Source organism: Podarcis gaigeae (genome assembly GCF_964106915.1).
Source record: "Podarcis gaigeae genome assembly, chromosome: 9".
Classification (NCBI taxonomy): Eukaryota; Metazoa; Chordata; class Lepidosauria; order Squamata; family Lacertidae; genus Podarcis; species Podarcis gaigeae.
The window spans coordinates 29,352,052-29,368,614 of NC_139685.1; the positions used below are offsets into that span (position 1 = coordinate 29,352,052).

At 39.4% G+C, this 16,563-nt stretch overlaps 2 protein-coding genes across 5 annotated transcripts; one reads left to right on the top strand and one right to left on the bottom strand.

Moving 5' to 3' along the window:
• The first annotated feature begins 16 nt into the window (after nucleotides 1-16).
• UFSP2 (UFM1 specific peptidase 2) lies at nucleotides 17-14,352 on the top strand. 3 transcript variants are annotated; one of them, XM_083755816.1, is made up of 13 exons: nucleotides 17-251; nucleotides 1,606-1,684; nucleotides 3,103-3,286; nucleotides 3,381-3,447; nucleotides 3,965-4,122; nucleotides 5,145-5,337; nucleotides 6,345-6,491; nucleotides 7,061-7,225; nucleotides 7,864-7,988; nucleotides 9,265-9,341; nucleotides 11,347-11,471; nucleotides 11,980-13,345; nucleotides 13,385-14,352. In XM_083755816.1, exons 1-12 carry the CDS (start codon nucleotides 216-218, stop codon nucleotides 12,064-12,066), a joined length of 1,443 nt encoding a protein of 480 aa, XP_083611942.1. In that variant the 5' UTR covers nucleotides 17-215; the 3' UTR covers nucleotides 12,067-13,345; nucleotides 13,385-14,352. The 3 variants fall into 3 exon arrangements, with proteins under 3 accessions (XP_083611942.1, XP_083611941.1, XP_083611943.1); XM_083755815.1 differs by lacking the exon at nucleotides 17-251 and adding an exon at nucleotides 281-425; XM_083755817.1 differs by lacking the exon at nucleotides 17-251 and adding an exon at nucleotides 326-763.
• On the bottom strand, nucleotides 12,608-16,563 carry ANKRD37 (ankyrin repeat domain 37; the record flags this gene model as incomplete). 2 transcript variants are annotated; one of them, XM_083756091.1, is made up of 5 exons in its annotated part: nucleotides 15,940-16,563; nucleotides 15,563-15,715; nucleotides 15,001-15,092; nucleotides 14,083-14,309; nucleotides 12,608-12,817 (listed from the first exon to the last, which is right to left on the bottom strand). In XM_083756091.1, the coding sequence occupies exons 1-5, from the start codon at nucleotides 15,964-15,966 to the stop codon at nucleotides 12,813-12,815; spliced, it is 504 nt and encodes a 167-aa protein (XP_083612217.1). In that variant the 5' UTR covers nucleotides 15,967-16,563. The 2 variants fall into 2 exon arrangements, with proteins under 2 accessions (XP_083612217.1, XP_083612216.1); XM_083756090.1 differs by lacking the exon at nucleotides 12,608-12,817 and having other exon boundaries at nucleotides 14,060-14,309; nucleotides 15,940-16,562.

Consider the following 16,563-nt stretch of genomic DNA (forward strand, 5'->3'; position numbering starts at 1 on the left):
ATGGCACAACCCGAAAGGATGACGGGAAATGTAGTTCAAGAGCCCGGATGACGGCATACGCAAGCCCGTCGGTGGCTTTAAAAAAAAAAAAAAACAACGCAGAGGGGTGTCTTTGCTTTGCCCTGGAGAGGCAGCGAGAGGGTGACGTGTCAGCTCGTTAGGGGCGTGTGCAGAGGAGCAGCTCTAACCTTGCCTCAGGTTGAGTGGGAGGAGCCATGCAACCGCCCCTGAGCGTGCCGTTGACGGACGTGGTAAGTGACGCGGGTAACCGCCAGTCTCCCCGCGCGAGGAAGGGGTCGCTGTGAGGGGAGAAGGAAGAGGAGGAGAGGGGGCTGGGGGACGGTCGCGATGCTGCCATGTGGCTCCTCTGCCAACAAAACAGTGCCTCCTTCCTGGGGCATAAATTTAACTCTGCCCTGAAGCCGGTGGGCACTGGTGTTGGCGTGGCCAATGAGAGGATTCCCCCTAGTTTATTATCCCCTCCATCTCCCCCACCACCAAGAATATGGAGTAAGGCGGAGGAATGTAATAAGTGAACCAAGACCTGGAAGACAAAAGTTCAAATGCCTACAGGGCCATAAAGTTCACATTGGGCCAGACATCGTCTTCCAACCTAACCTACCTCACAGGGTCGTTGTGAGGATGAAATGAGGAACCGTGACTGCCATTTTTCTTTTTCCCTCCTTTGGGGATTCGTGGGGTGGGGTATAAATGTGATGGTGAAGAAAAAATCCAGCCTGTCCACGCCCAGTTCTGAGTTGGGGTAATACAAAAAGAACACCAGCCCTAAAGTAGGTACAGAGTAGGTACCACTCTGGCGGGAAGGTAAACGGTGTTTCCGTGCACTGCTCTGGTTTCGCCAGAAGCGGCTTAGTCATGCTGGCTACATGACTTGGAAAACCTGTCTGCGGACAAACGTTCGCTCCCTCGGTCAGTAAAGTGAGATGAGCGCCAGAACCCCAGAGTCGTTCGCGATTGGACTTAACTGTCAGGGGTCCTTTACTTTTTACTAGGGTTGCAATAAACAAGATGGCATGTAATACATATAAGATGCAACCTTAAATAATGATCAAATAAAGCAGTTATGGATTACATGTTAATAGGAGCCAACAGAAGAGGCCTGTTGTGGCTATGGCCAGCATTTGTTGCACACTTCCCGCACATAGATACTAAATGAGCTTCCCTTAGCAGATGGGAAACTGGAAAATTTGGACATTAATATATAAACATGGTGTCTAGCACAATTTTCCTTGAGCACAGTTGCACCTTTTTTATTCAGTCTTAAGATTAAAAAAATGTCAACTGGCTTTTTGTGATTGCTGTCATGGCCTTCTCATGAGACTGGATCTGAGCATTCCTGAGCACTCAAATCTCAGTTTGAGTCCAGTCCTGCATCATATTTCAATTCCATTGTGAAGTAGAGGTGTACTGTATTAGTTTCATCTTATAAATGAGGTTCAGCACATTAACAACATACCGTTTTGATGCATGGAGAGTAGAATTGAGTGTTAGGCATGGGCCACACTCCAATCACAACTTGTGAAAATTTACAACCAAAGCAGCAGCACTTCATACTAACTCAACTTTTTCTTACCCTCCAAATAGGTCATCTTAGAGACTATGGACATACTTTTTAGAATAAGAGGAGGTCTTGATCTGGCATTTCAACTTGCCACTACTGATGGTGAGTCTTCATATCAAACACTGCGTTACAATATTATTACTGAAACCAATGTAAGGAAAATATTTCATTTTAACCAGATTGGCATGGGCAATAAGCTTTTTGTGGGTCTAGGTAGGAATATTTTTTAAGGATCCAGATACAGTTGCAATGCTTTGTTAGCACAACAGCAGCAGTGGGTCGTTTTGCACTGTAACTTTCTCTGGTTTTGCATCAGCATATAAACATAATACAAAGCAGCAGAAAGTGAATGAGCCAATGTTGGTTTTATGGGCAGCATCCAAAGTTACTTCTGTAAGACATAAACCAGAAAATCAGCACAAGCACTTGTGCCTCTGATTTGTTAAGTGGTTTGCTTGAAAAATTAGTTGAAGCTGAGTGATTCCATCCTCCTTCCCAAGTAAAGGATACCACAGAACAGAAGGCAGAGCACATGCTTTGCATGCCAGAGGTTCCACATTCAGTCCCTGGACTATTTCCCTTTAAAAAGGTGAGATAGCAGATGATGGGGAAAACTTGTACCTAAGATACTGGAGAGTGATTACCAGTCAGACAATAATGAGGTAGATGGGCAAGTAGGTCTGAGGCAGTTTTATGCTTTCACTTTAGCAAATAGTTTTGACAACTAAAGGAGATTGAATTTCTGTGGAAATAATGAAGCTTCAAATAAATGTGTTTTAAGAATATGATGGCTAAAGCTGAAGTGGCTGTCTATAGGGTACTTTTCATATACTAGTTTACTGGGCTCATTTCATTACTGTGCACTGCTAATTTTAAAAGCAGAATTGAAATGTTTATCCTGTTTTGTATACATCAAGCAAAAGTTTGCAACATATTGCTCACTAATAGCAAGTGATTCCTGAGTCACTTTTAGGAAGCACATGGACTGTTGTTAGTTGGTCATAAGCCTATATTTCAATTTGTACTGCTTGTGTAAAAAATCTACATTAAAAAAAACTTCTTATAAGTCGTGTGTGTGTGTGTGTGTGTGTTGGACAGGCCAACATGAGTGACTAGGCTGCAGAAGTGACAGTGACTCCTCTGCTCTGTGCTTTGCTGCTATATGACTGGGGATGGAATTGTCCTGTAGGATAATTGTAGAATAAGTGCAACATTCTTTGGCATGACATCAGATGTATTAATGAAAATCATATATAAAAGTTAGGTCACATGTATGCCAAAAGGGGCAGGTTTCCAAAGTTCCCCAAGCAGCTTACGCCATTGTCTTTTTGCTCCTTTTGTGAGGAAGTTCTTTAATTCTAAACCTTTACTTTCATTGAAAAATCACAGCTTCTTGTCATACACAGTGAGAGAGTGAAGAATTACTATTTCTTTTTATTCCATCATGCTTCAGAATATTTAAAGTGTGCAACTATCTCCCCAATTCCTTTCATCTTCTTTGTTTTCTCTGTGTGTTTTAGATTCGTCAACAAAAGAGGCACTGAAGTATGTTTTTAGTGATCTTTCAGCCAAACTGGCTTCAGATGTGCTGGTATTCAGAATCTGTCACAGCTCGGTGTATCTGTGGCCAAATAGTGGGAAAAATTCAGTTGCAACAGAGCTTACAGATGATTCCGCATGTAAGGAGATACTACGATTTATTCAGTGAGTATAGCTCAACAAAAATAAGAATGATTTTTGAGGGTTCTGATAGTATACTCATTTCTCAGAATAAGTTGATTTTATTACTGTTTTTCAGATTTGAGCAGGAAGATGATAACAAACGCAGGTTTTCAAAAAAGAAAGATAAAAAGTTACAAGAACTGGTATGTTTACCTTTCCTTGCTATGGCTTTGTAGAACTGAGTGAGTGAAACCATTGTGACATTTTTATAGCCAAATCATGCATTTGGTGTAAATGCAGAAGTTTACACATTCAGATAAAGTTTTAAAATCACATCTGTGATTGTTGACTTGCAGATCCTAACATGTTCCCAGCAGATCTGCCTGCAACAGATCATAGCAGTCCTGCTGTTTTGATATAATACTGCACTAGTGGATTGATCAGTCAACTCAACCCCCTACCCCACCTCCTTGCAAGTCTGTGGGCCAAATTAAAGGAGATGGTAGATATCTTTGTCTCTTAATTTCTTTTAAATGCAGTTACAGGGCACCTAATTTGGATTGGAACTGTGATGCTTAGAGGAAAAAGGTGTTTAACCCTTTTAACATGGTCAATTTTAAGAATGATATTTTCCTCCACAAAAAATATTTTGTGCTTTGTTAAGGAAAACAAGGGCAGTAAACTGCACAGCTTGCACATTTAAATTTTTATTATTTACAGCAACCTATAGTAAATATAGATCTTATGCTGGAAATGACAACTTCGTTAGATCCTCTTTCTCCAATCATTGAAAAGGAGAGCAGGGGGCATCACTACATAAGCATGACCTTGCCAGTTGATGCTGTTGTCTCCGTGTCTCCAGAAGAAGTGTGGCGGAAGTAAGTAGATTATGTATAAATGATGTGCTTGAGTTTTTCTATTGTATGATCTTTGCATATTTATCATGCGAAGGTGGATATATCTCTGCTGAATTTTATAACATCCTTAAATCTACAGTTGTAATAATTAGGGCGAAAAGAAGTGTGCTGAATTGTTATCTTGTTACTCAGAAAAGTAGATGCCCAAGAAGCAGATTGTTCAGAAAGACTGAAATACCTAAAGGTGTGCATTACATAACCCAATGTTATAACTAGAGGTTATGCACTTGGAAATAAATTAAAATCTCTTGGCAGGGAATAGTTATCTTCATTGGGCTTGAGAGAAGTAGTATTTCAGCTACACCATGATACGAGAAGAAAAAGGCACAGTGTTGGTAAACTTTGGGTAGTGCTAGTTTATATTTATGCATACAAAATGTTATAAACCCTTTAAAAAGTTTCTTCAAGCCTAAGCAAGGAAGAGATAGTATGCAGTACAATGTAATCCTGCCATGTATTGCAATGGAGCATGCATCCTCCGTTTTCAATATATAGACTGCCATTTATATAAATATTAAACTGACTAGGTGCCAATAAGCAGGCTCATTTTACTCTTATATATGTGCCAGTATGTCATTATTGAATTTAAACGAGTAGTCCTCAATCTGTATTGGTTTCTTTCAGTTGATTCCTGATACGGTCTCTGTCTGCCATATCAAAAGCTGCTGATAAATCTAAAAAGGCTACAAAAAGCTGTTTAGATGTATCCTAAGTTTTTTATTAGACTCTCTAATCTAAAACATCGACCAATGTGCAAAATCCCCGGTCAATTCTGTCATCTTGAGCACATGCTCCATGCCTTCTTTCGCATATGCACACTCACCGGTCAATTCTTATTAACCCCAGTATTTATGTATAAAGTGTAGCAAAGCAGCTTATTAAGGGACTTTCTCTCCATCTCTTGAAGAATACACATAGTTTGAGAGTAAGAAAGTAATTCTGATTTTCTGGTGTTCTTAAATAGTTTCATCAATATCTTGCAGTGTACGAAGTCTCCTGGTGAATGCGATTCATACTCAGCTAACTGATATGGAAAAGTGCATTTTGAAATATATGAGAGGAACAACTGTTGTGGTGCCTGAACAATTTCATTTCATGCTACCAGGAAAAAAACACCTTGTAACAGTCTCATATCCTACAGGCATTTCTGATCAGCAATTGGAGACTTACAGACAGGTACCTTATGTTGAAAGATTGTTTGGATGGTGATGACCAAAACACGGCATAGTTAATAGTTTTACTTTATATAATTATTAATAAAAGTAATCTATAGTTCCCTTTATTAAACTAAACTGGCCTTTAAAAAGTTATGTTAGGTTCTATGTACTGAAGTTCATTACTATCAAGTGGCCTATGTCTACTGCCATACAGATTATGATGTATACTGTTTTTCCGACTATGATATTTTTAAAATAGCACAAGAGTGGGGGACTGTTTTCAGCTTGAAGGTCACATCCCTCCATAGGAAACCTTCCTTGGGCTGCATGCTGATGCTGGGTGTGTCCAAAGTGAGTGGATCAAGTGGATATAACTCAGGTGCTTACGTTTATAAAATAGGCTACCTCACAGCCATGCAGAAATCAGTTTTCTTCATTCACTTTTGCTTCTCCAACCTCCATCCAGTTAAGCAAGAGGAATTATACAGGAGACCTTCCAGCTAGGCAAAAGTCCTCAAGAAATGTATGGAGCACATCTGGTGGGGGTGTGGCCTGAGGAGAGTGGGTGTGTCTTTTCCATATACAAAGTGCTCTGTATTTGCACAGGGATTCCTTATAGTGTGTGCTGGGCACTCAGTACAAACAAAGGCAGACATTGCAATATATGTGTGTGGCTACTGCCAAAAACTGTAGTGCAGCATTGCTCCTTCCTCTGGTAACATGCACAGAAATGAAGGATGTAATGTGATGTCATCAAATTCCAAGCTTTCCCTTTTCCTGCGCTATTTCATGGGTTGCTTTTGGGGGGTGAGAGAAAGTTGGAGCGTGATGCTGTCACATGTTTTTTCCTCTACATATTATCCAGGCAAAGAGAAAGAAGAAATGCTAGGTTACTGGATTCCGTGTCGTCCGCACATCTCTCACACCATCTGGTTCTTCCTTCAGAGAATCTGGGTGGCTTGAAATCTGCAAAGGCTTTTCTGTTCCCTATGGATACACTCTCACTCATTTTTACCTTGCTTTTAGGAATTACATAGACGGTTTAATCTACCGTTTGACAGACCTTATTTCCGAAGGGCTAATGCCTATCATTTTCCAGATGAACCATTCAAAGATGGGTATCTCAGGAACCCACATGTACATCTCAACCCACCTGGTATAGAGTCTGGGATGGTGAGTTTCATTTGTACTTTCTCTCATCTAATGGCCCAATAAGGAAACAGGTACATATGCTGACCTCATTGCAAGAGAACTGGGAGGCTCTTCTTGGGAATTTCAGTTAACATTTTGTCATCGATGGTTCTTCCTAGTGCATGCATACTAGTTCCTGTCCCCTAATTTGCAAACAAATTCACTGTCTTCTACTGGGAAATATACTGGCAGTATTGAAAGGAGAGGGGAGACAGCACAGAACACACGATGGGACTAGCTGCTCTTAGACAGCTCTCCCTGGACTTCTTTCTCAATGGCTGTTCCACATGGTTATTAAACACTTTATGACAAATTATGAAGAATTACTACCTGATTCTGCTTGCTTTCCTGTTGGCTCTCCATCCTTTTTTCCCTTTAGTAGCATATTGTTGTTGGTTTTCATGGCCCCCAGAAATCTTTAATAAAAATACTTTTAATAAAATTAGTAACAGCAGCAATAAAAATACCAATTTGAAATACAAAATTACTATCATAATAATATTCTGAACCTGACATGCAGGACTACAATGTGCTTTTTCTTTCCTACCCAGGTGTATGTGGTATATGGCACATATAGTTACCATCATTACATGCAGGATCGTATTGATGATAATGGCTGGGGCTGTGCCTATCGGTCTCTACAGACTATATGCTCATGGTTCAGGCATCAGGGATACATGGACCGATCAATACCAACACACAAGGAAATTCAACAGGTACTGTAGACTTCCAGGTTTGTGTTCCTTGAAAAACAACAGCTCACAGTGGAATTGTATGTTTGGGATAGCTCACCTACACTTACCAGACTGTATGCAGTTTGACATTTCTGAAGCTTTCATTTTGAATGATTGGGTGCTCCACTTTTTGTTTGTGCCCCATCACTGCAGCACTGAGCTGGCAAACCTGTGTCTGCATTCCACTTTAGATTGGAAATGGACACTCGCGTGATAAAAGGCTCCTGCATACACCATGTTGGGCAGAAGGATCCTAGCCTAAAATTACAATTATATACATTTTCTATTTTGATATTTATCATATACTGGCTAAAAGCAAACTTTATTATGGCAGGGACAGTTTTGGTGTCAGATGTAACATCTTAAGTCAATTTTAGCCTAAGAAGCTTTTCCACAGCAAACCTTATGTTAATAAAATTGCATATCAATTGTGATGAATAATTATTTAATTTTGTAAAGATATTTTCCCCTCTTTACCCCGTTTCTAATAAACCAGATTTAAAATAGTAGTAGACAGGTAAATATTATTATTATTATTATTATTATTATTATTATTATTATTACAGTTATGGTACAAATGACTTGTTACTTTTGTATTTTCGTTTGTGGTGGTTCCAAAGGCTCTAGTTGATGTTGGAGACAAGCAACCAGGATTTGTTGGATCACGCCAATGGATTGGTTCTATCGAAGTGCAGCTTGTACTGAACCAACTCCTAGGGATAACTTCAAAAATACTCTTTGTCAGGTAAGAATGCTCATGGGGAAAACTGAGGAAGGGCTGCAGCTCAGTGGCAGAACACATGATTTGCATGCAAAATGTTCCAGCTTTAATCCCCAGCATCTCTTGGTAAAGATGGGAGTTAACTGCTTCTTGAAACCCTGAAGAGTTGCTACCAGGAAGTGTAAACAATACTGAACTAGATGGATCAATGGTCTGACTCAGTGTATGTTTTTATAGCAGACATAGAACACCTTGGAGATTTAATGTGTAGTTTATGTGCTGTTTTAAGTGATTGCAAAGAGAAAAACCAAGCTATATAAGTTCCTAATTTGTGTTATGAAGAGTGCAGCTTAATACACTGACCTGTATGCTGTATAGTTTCATGAAGATTATATAACTATTGGTAACTATTTGAAGTAGAGACATCACCTTGCCAACAAAGGTCCGTATAGTTAAAGCTATGGTTTTCCCAGTAGTGATGTATGGAAGTGAGAGCTGGACCATAAAGAAGGCTGATCGCCGAAGAATTGATGCTTTTGAATTATGGTGCTGGAGGAGACTCTTGAGAGTCCCATGGACTGCAAGAAGATCAAACCTCTCCATTCTGAAGGAAACCAGCCCTGAGTGCTCAATGGAAGGACAGATTGTGAAGCTGAGGCTCCAATACTTTGGCCACCTCATGAGAAGAGAAGACTCCCTGGAAAATACCCTGATGTTGGGAAAGATGGAGGGCACAAGGAGAAGGGGACGACAGAGGACAAGATGGTTGGACAGTGTTTTCGAAGCTACCAACATGAGTCTGACCAAACTGCGGGAGGCAGTGGAAGACAGAAGTGCCTAGCGTGCTCTGGTCCATGGGGTCACGAAGAGTTGGACACGACTAAACAACAACAACAACAAACTATTTGTCATAGGTGGCAATGCCAATATCATTCCTTCCAATATTTCTCTAATGAAAATAGGAAAGTCCAGTATACCATTTATCTGTTGAAGTACTTAAAGTGAGGTGGTTTTTTTCAACTGAGAATACTACAACTTACACATTACCAGTAGTTCTGACTACCGTGTTTTCAGGGGAATGCATTGCAACACACCTTAGGTGGGTACTGCTGAAAGCAATGCTCAAAACACAGGTCAGGGGGGAGGCAGAGGGGGCTCAGTCTTTTGTGACGTTACTGCTTTTAGCGGGCTGTTGTGTGCATGATTGTGAGGAATATAATGGATTGGAACTTGGGCTTTTATGAACCCCCCACCCACAATTTAAGCACTAGTTGAAAACAATGACAATTTTTTCTTATAGCCAAGGGTCTGAGCTGGCTTCTCAGGGAAGAGAACTTGCTAATCATTTCAAGACTGAGGGAACACCAGTGATGATTGGTAAGATTTTAAATACCACCCAATCCACATTATCCCAACTTTTCTATTCTAAATATGCTACTGACCCTTTAAAAGTAGTGTGTTGGCTTTGGAGATTCAGGTTACTTTCTTAACCCCTATCTTGGGACTGTGCTACTTTAGCACACAGATAAGGGATTGCTTGTTAAATGTTTGAATGTTCTGCAACTATTTTTCCTGGGAGAAAATAGCACATCCAGGAAAAGCTGCTTCTACCAACATTTTCCTTTTTATAAATGGACACCTTTCAGTCATGTGATCCTCTATTTGCATTTGGAGGTGATGTAGTCTTGGGAAGAACTGTATCATGTGAGAATTTGGAACACACGGCTCAGAATGTAAAGCTATGTCTGTGGCAACTTTTTTCACTACTGACAATGTTGAGTCTATTAGTTCAATGTTCCATTTCCAAAGAACATCTAAGCTATTCCTGAGATATGTTTTTGCTGATCCTTACTGTCTAAGAAATCTATTATTCAAAATAATGACCTTAACTTAGAAACTGAAAAAGGATATTCTTTCCCCAATTGTTTTTAAAGTCTGCAGGATATACTTAATGATTTCCAATCTGGGAAGCTATAAATTGAGTAACTTCTTTTAGACTGCAGTCCTATCCTATGCACACTTTTCTGGGAGTGGACACAACTGGACATCCTTCTGAGTAAACACACATAGGAATGCAGTGTTTAAAAGCAGAGCTTGTCAGGGATCTTTAACAAAAACCTCTATCACCACATGATTGTGAATCATGGTCTTTCTTTTGTTTACCTTGCTTTTTAGATAGCTTTGAAGTGGCTTAACAGCAGTAAAGAAACATCTGGCCTGTGATTTATTTTTATTTTTATTTCCTTTAATGAAAAAAGATCTTCTGGAGTCTTAAGCAAGATAAGAGCCCCTGTAGGTGACCTTCGTCCACTAGTTGTTTCTGTCCCATCTTACTTTGGAAAGTAAGTCTAATTAAGTCCCACCTTAAGAAATAAGATGGGGCTTAATTAAACTTACTTTTCAAGAGACCTTGTAATTATCCATACAATTTGAATGTCTTCCTTGCCCTCTGTTTTCACAAATGGCACCTGTGGCAAAGATGTACTGCACCCAGGCATGTTTTCAGATGATTTCCACATCAACTGCCAAAGGTGTCTCCTGTAATTTTAGACATTCTATTCAGTTTCCAAGGTCCAAGTTTGTAGAAGAGGGAGTGGGAGCAAAATGATTCAGTTCTCTCAGCCCCAATTTGAACATCACAAGAGTGGTGCTGTTCACATGGTGGAACAACACAACTTCCATTCCCACTAATGGGATAACACAACTTATCAGCTGGATAGTGTACGTCAACATCCAATAAGATAAAGGACCTACTTTTACAATTTTATGCTTTAGCCTATGTTTGCCCACTTGATGTGCTCTTATGTCAGCCTCCAGAGACAGAAAATGCAGTGTTCACTTGTTCCTTTTTTCATCTGTTCAGCACATTGTTCTCAACTTGCTGTTGACACTAAAAAAAAACCCTGTTTTATGCAGATGTTTCATACTGTTTGGGCATTTTTTTAAGACTTCCTAACCTCTAGAAAAGACTTTTTTTTTAGGATCATACATGATGTTTTCTTATCAGTTGTTTTGAGTGGTTATATTGCTGAAAACAAAACAGAGTGCAATTCTAAATATACTTACTAAGGAGTAAGCCCCATTGAACACAATTGGAATTCCTTCTCAGTTAACTTATTTTATTTTCAGTCCTGTGCATGTTTCTCTATAATAGCTTATTTCCTGCACAGTTCCATTTTGGCTTCTTTCAGCCTTTGTCCAGTTTTCTTCTACCATGCATTTCCACGAAAGGCTTTTAGAATTGACTTTTAGATGTTCAGAAATGAAAATTTCCTGCTTGACTTCAGAGGATCATTTAAAAGTATGATTAGCAAATGATAATTTTGTCTTTGAATGTACTGTCTTACCTCTCCATCTTCTTTCTTTCCTCTTCTCTATTCAGGTGGTGGAGTCTTGGCTCACACAATATTAGGAGTAGCATGGAATGAGATCACAGGGCACATAAGATTTCTGATCCTGGACCCACATTATACCGGAGCAGAGGATCTGCATATTATATTAGAAAAGGTGAGACTCTGCCTTCACATTCCAAATGCATATGTTAATACTGAAAGAGAATATTTTGTGACATGTTTTAAAAAGTCTGCGATTCACTTCTCTATCATTAACCATGACTTTTTGCTTAATCTTTACCTGACAAATGGTGATGTAACTGTATCTTGTTTGGAAACAAGCTATCTTCAAACCATTGTTTATGAAGCTGGTTTGTTGCAATAAGCCATGCTTAAGATTAATTACAATTTAGGCTTCAGACATAATTTTAAACAATAGTTAATCAAAAGTGGGTGCAAAAGTTTCCAATCTGGCCATGATGGGGAGAGAAGAGGAATTGCAAGCCTAGGTTTCCTGCTGCACATTCCCAACAGAGCTGAATAAACCAAGAGGTGTTTCGTTATCCTTTGTGTGTATGAATTAGTAGAACAAAACCTCTGACATTCATATCAATTTTACTAAAATGCCAGCTATTTTATTAGAAGCAACAGACTTAATAGTGTATTGTTTTTCTTCTGTACAGGGCTGGTGTGGATGGAAGGGTCCAGATTTCTGGAACAAAGATGCTTATTATAACCTGTGTCTTCCTCAACGACCAAAAACTATTTAAATGGCTATTTAGATGATCATGGTGAACTACCGGAAGTTCTGTAAATACATATAGGTACACAAACACACTTAAGCAGTGATTATTTATTTTACCTTAACATAGTATTATGTTGCTCACCACCTGTTAAAATAAATATGCTAATCCAATATATTAGAGTCCAAATAATGGGAGGGGGGGTTCAAATAAAACCTGACTATTAAACATTGTTATTTCCTAATAGCTGGCTTTCCTGCATTTATAATCTGATCCTAACAGTGCAATCCTATACATATCTGTTCAGAGTATACACTGTTCAACAAAATCATGTACATTTTAATCCTCTGTTTGAACACTGGTTAAAGGTGATTGTAAAGTGGATCTTGGGACCTCATAACAATGCTAATTTTTAATATACCATCTTTGTTCCTCTGCACTCCTTGAGTGTGTTTGTGTGTATATATGTGGAGCATTTGTTGTGGAAGGAACAAAATACCAATCACAAAATCAGTGCTAGATGTCACATAGTTACTTGGGGCATAGATGGTAGAAAGAGAGGGCACAGTTTATACATATATATATTTTATTGTGTGAATACAGGAATTAATATTTTTTAAAATCTTCTTCAAGAAGCAACCCATTCTCCTTCTTAGAAGGCACTGTTCAAAATATTTGGTTTTGAGATGCAGACTTATTTCTTTGTAAAGTTCTTGGTGTTCACACGTCTTCTTGCGGTAATTGGCTTTCACGTGACATCGAAGACTTCATCTTTATTCTGTTTAAATGCAAAGAGAATATTTGTATTTCATATATAAATCGTGCATCTGAATTAAGCATTTGCTAACCTATACATAGCACTCGGTTTCAGCTTGGCATATCTCAGTCTTAGAAATCAGTTTTGTGGGAGGTAGTTGCTTACTCCCACTCCCTTTGGCAGCTTAGATGCTCTCCCCCCACCCCTTGCATACAGATTCACCATGGCAAGGTTGTTACAGCTTTCTTTTCTGTTTAGAACATTTTATGTCATTTTTCCAACTTATATAAGCAGTCAGCATAATGACCATAGAGAGTTTTTAAACAAAAAAAATCCCTTTAGAACTTTAACAAAACAAAACAAAAGCAACGCTTGAACACACAGAACAAATCATCCAATTAAAATGAGTGGAGATGACCAGGTATACAGTAGCAGCATAAGAACACAATAATATGGCTATGAACTGTAAACATTTTTAAAAATTGTTTGGGGCTGTGTTCTCAAAATGTCAAGAGAGGCTGCGGTAGCCTTTAAAAGAGAGTTGAGAAGGTATGGGCAGGGGTACCTTTACCTTTACCTTTTGAGAAGGCCTAGGCAGATACGTGAAATACCTGTTACCTGTCCTGGAAGGAGCCCTTCTCCTTAATTCTAAGTACATATTGCTGTGTGGTGAGGAAATGACACTTGGTATATAATGTTATATAAGTGTGCAATTGTATTCCTCACATTGGAGGAGGTAATATTAAATGGGTGCTGTTTAAGGAGGACGGATAGGGTTCCTAGACTGGGACAGTAATACTAAACACTCTTACTAGGAATTTCCACTAAAATCGAGTGGGCTTACTTCTGAGTAAGCCTGTTCAGGATTAGGTTGCATAACTAACAGTATCTGACATATATTTTGTACTTGCACTACTGTGATTGAAGTGTCCTAGGGCAGGGGTGAGAAACCTTGGGCTCAGGGGTCAAATATGGCTTTCCAGGCCTTCCCATCTGGTCCTGGGGCTCTCTCCAGGCCACACATCACACCAGCTGTGCTTCATCTCAACCCCACCCTCCACCTGAGTGTTTTTGCATGGCTGGGACATGCCCTTGAACTCTGGTTTCTTGCTTGCCAGGTTAGAGGGGTGTGGGTGTGTAAGCTAGCCTACTATACAAATGAATATGTCCTTTTCACTGTGCCTGTTTGATACATCTTTTATCAGATAGAAGTTGTGTCAGATAAAACATTGTGCTTTGAAGAAGCTGCCTTGTATCTGTTGTCTAGTGAAAGCTAAATGCCATACCATTTGATCTCCTCCTCTTCTTGCTTATGGATCTCTTGCTTTCATATACTCGTTTCTGTCTTGCCTCTGAGTCTTTAAGCAAGCTGTCATCATGCAGAGAGTAACTATGCTGTGTTATTGCTTTCCTGTTTTGAATGTGTTTCATTTTCCTGAGGAACTGTGCACAGTCCAAAAATCCAAAAGCCCATGCAAGGTCTTCTGCTGTTTCACCATTCTTATTGCACAAGCTAAGAAAAGAGAATTAAAACAAAATCAATACATTTGACTGAATGATTATTATTATTGATAAAGTAAAGTGAAATAACAAGTGTTAAGTGAACTATTATGAATTTTAAAAACACTTTTAAGAGTGCAATTCTCTAAATACCCAAAAGTGGGTCTCAATGAGTTTAGTTGGGAATCCTTTGCATTGTTTTGGGGGAGTAAATTACATTGAATCCAATAGGACCTACTTCTGGCTAAATGTGTAAGAAAGAGCTACATGGCTCTGATCTAACTAAGGGTCATGATTGTTATGTTGAAATCAACATGACAATTTAGGCATAGCTAATTTTAAGCCCCCTTGATTTCAGTAAAACTTAAGTATATCTAACTAAAGTATATCGGGACCTAAATTTCCATCCTTTACCAAACTTGCCTCAAAGGCCATTGTAAAAGTTGTGTGCAAGTGATTATTCGTAAATTAAACTGCAATTCGAACTTGTACAGCATATTTAATCAAAATAACTCCACTGTAATAATTCCCCTCCCCTTGCATTGTTTCCCAAAACTAAAGAAAAGAGATCAGTAATAGCTATTTTTGTTGTTGTTGCTAACTTTAGGATTCATATTCTAATCTCCATTCACATTTCCTCAATATAAACACCATAGCTTTGTTTGGATACATTATGTGATTAGTAATTGAATTTGTACACTTACTCAATGTCAGCATGACTGGCAACCAGCAAAGTGAGACACTCCAAACTCCCAACTTTAGCTGCCTTGTGAATTGGAGCTTCCCCAATCCAGTCCTGAATAAATAGAGAGGTTTCCTTTTGTAAGCACAGCCATACATAATGGTTGTAATCAGTTACTATAAAAGTGGTGGGGATCTCTAGCGTAGTGCTGTACTACTTAAAATTGCCACAATCTCCAATCCAAAAATCCTTATCTTTAAGGGCACAATTCACAAACCAAGACCAAGTCCTGCAACAGAATTAGACATACAGCCCACATTTCTCTGGATTGGGCCCCACTGGGAAAATATGTGCATTGTAACCAAACTTACTCTCTCCCCAAATAGTGATTTTTTACATTTTGCTATACAATGGCACCTAGTATATGCTAAACCGGAGTACTATCAAAACTATTCTAGCATATCTAGCTTTGCATCAACCTTGTTCGTAGTGTTAAGTGTTACACTAGAATGGACAGCTATTGTTTAAGAGGATGGGGTCTGTTGGAACCGGACTGCCTTCCTGAAAAATAGAAAACAAAATACCTGTTGGTTCAGATTGGCTCCTGTCTGCTGTTGCCAAAGTAGGAAGAAAGCATGTCCTCCACAAGCAGCCAGATGAGCTGGGGACTGACAAAATCCATCAGCAGCTAAATTCACTTCAGTCCCAGCTTCCAGAAGGTGGCTCTGCCCATCAGCCTACAAGTCAGATAAATGTTTGAAACATTTATTGTTCCTAGATGTGATTTACCACCCTCAGTAGCAAAAGCCAAGGTTCCCAATAAATTATGATGAAAATGATGAAGCATTTGCTGCATTGCAGAAGTATGACTTCTCATTGATCTTAAAAGTCTGTGAGTTTAACCGGCAATGTTAACATCTAGAAATCTAAAAACACATTTAAAAGGCTTTCCAATCATTACCTCTGTGTTGCAATCCAACAGTAACATTATTTCTTCTTGCCTTCCTCCAATACACTTGTGGCAAAAGTTGTGGTTGGATTGGTTGACTTCCAGCACAGCTTTACTCTATCCAGTGAATCTAACCCAAGACTGGCAGTGCCAGCTAAAGAACAGAGACACACTCTGACTGCAATCCCGCCCTCTCTGCTGGGAGCTGTCTTTTGCACGTACACAAACAAGAGCACATGCCACTCGACCCGCCTTGCTGTGTCCTGATTGGCTCCTGCTGTTGCTTTCCCCATGCATCCTGTGTTTGCTATGCTTATGAGATGAGAGGGAACAGGAAAGACTTATGGCAGGTGGGGCAGCCATGGAGCACAGTACAGCTGGACACGTATCACACACCCACACACTCAGCCACCCGCAGTCTGCCCCCCCTCCCCTTGCAGCATCCTCCAGAGAAGAAGGCAGGAAGCAAAACAATCCCTCTGTAATAAGCATTGACATTTCCTTCTGAAGTGGGTCTTGGACAAAATGCATTTGAGATACTTAAGCAAAGAAATAAGGCCAGAAACCAGAAAAGATAATGCTGTAAAGCATTAAAACAGTCAGCTACTCATAAAGGCACTAAAAAAATGAATAAGC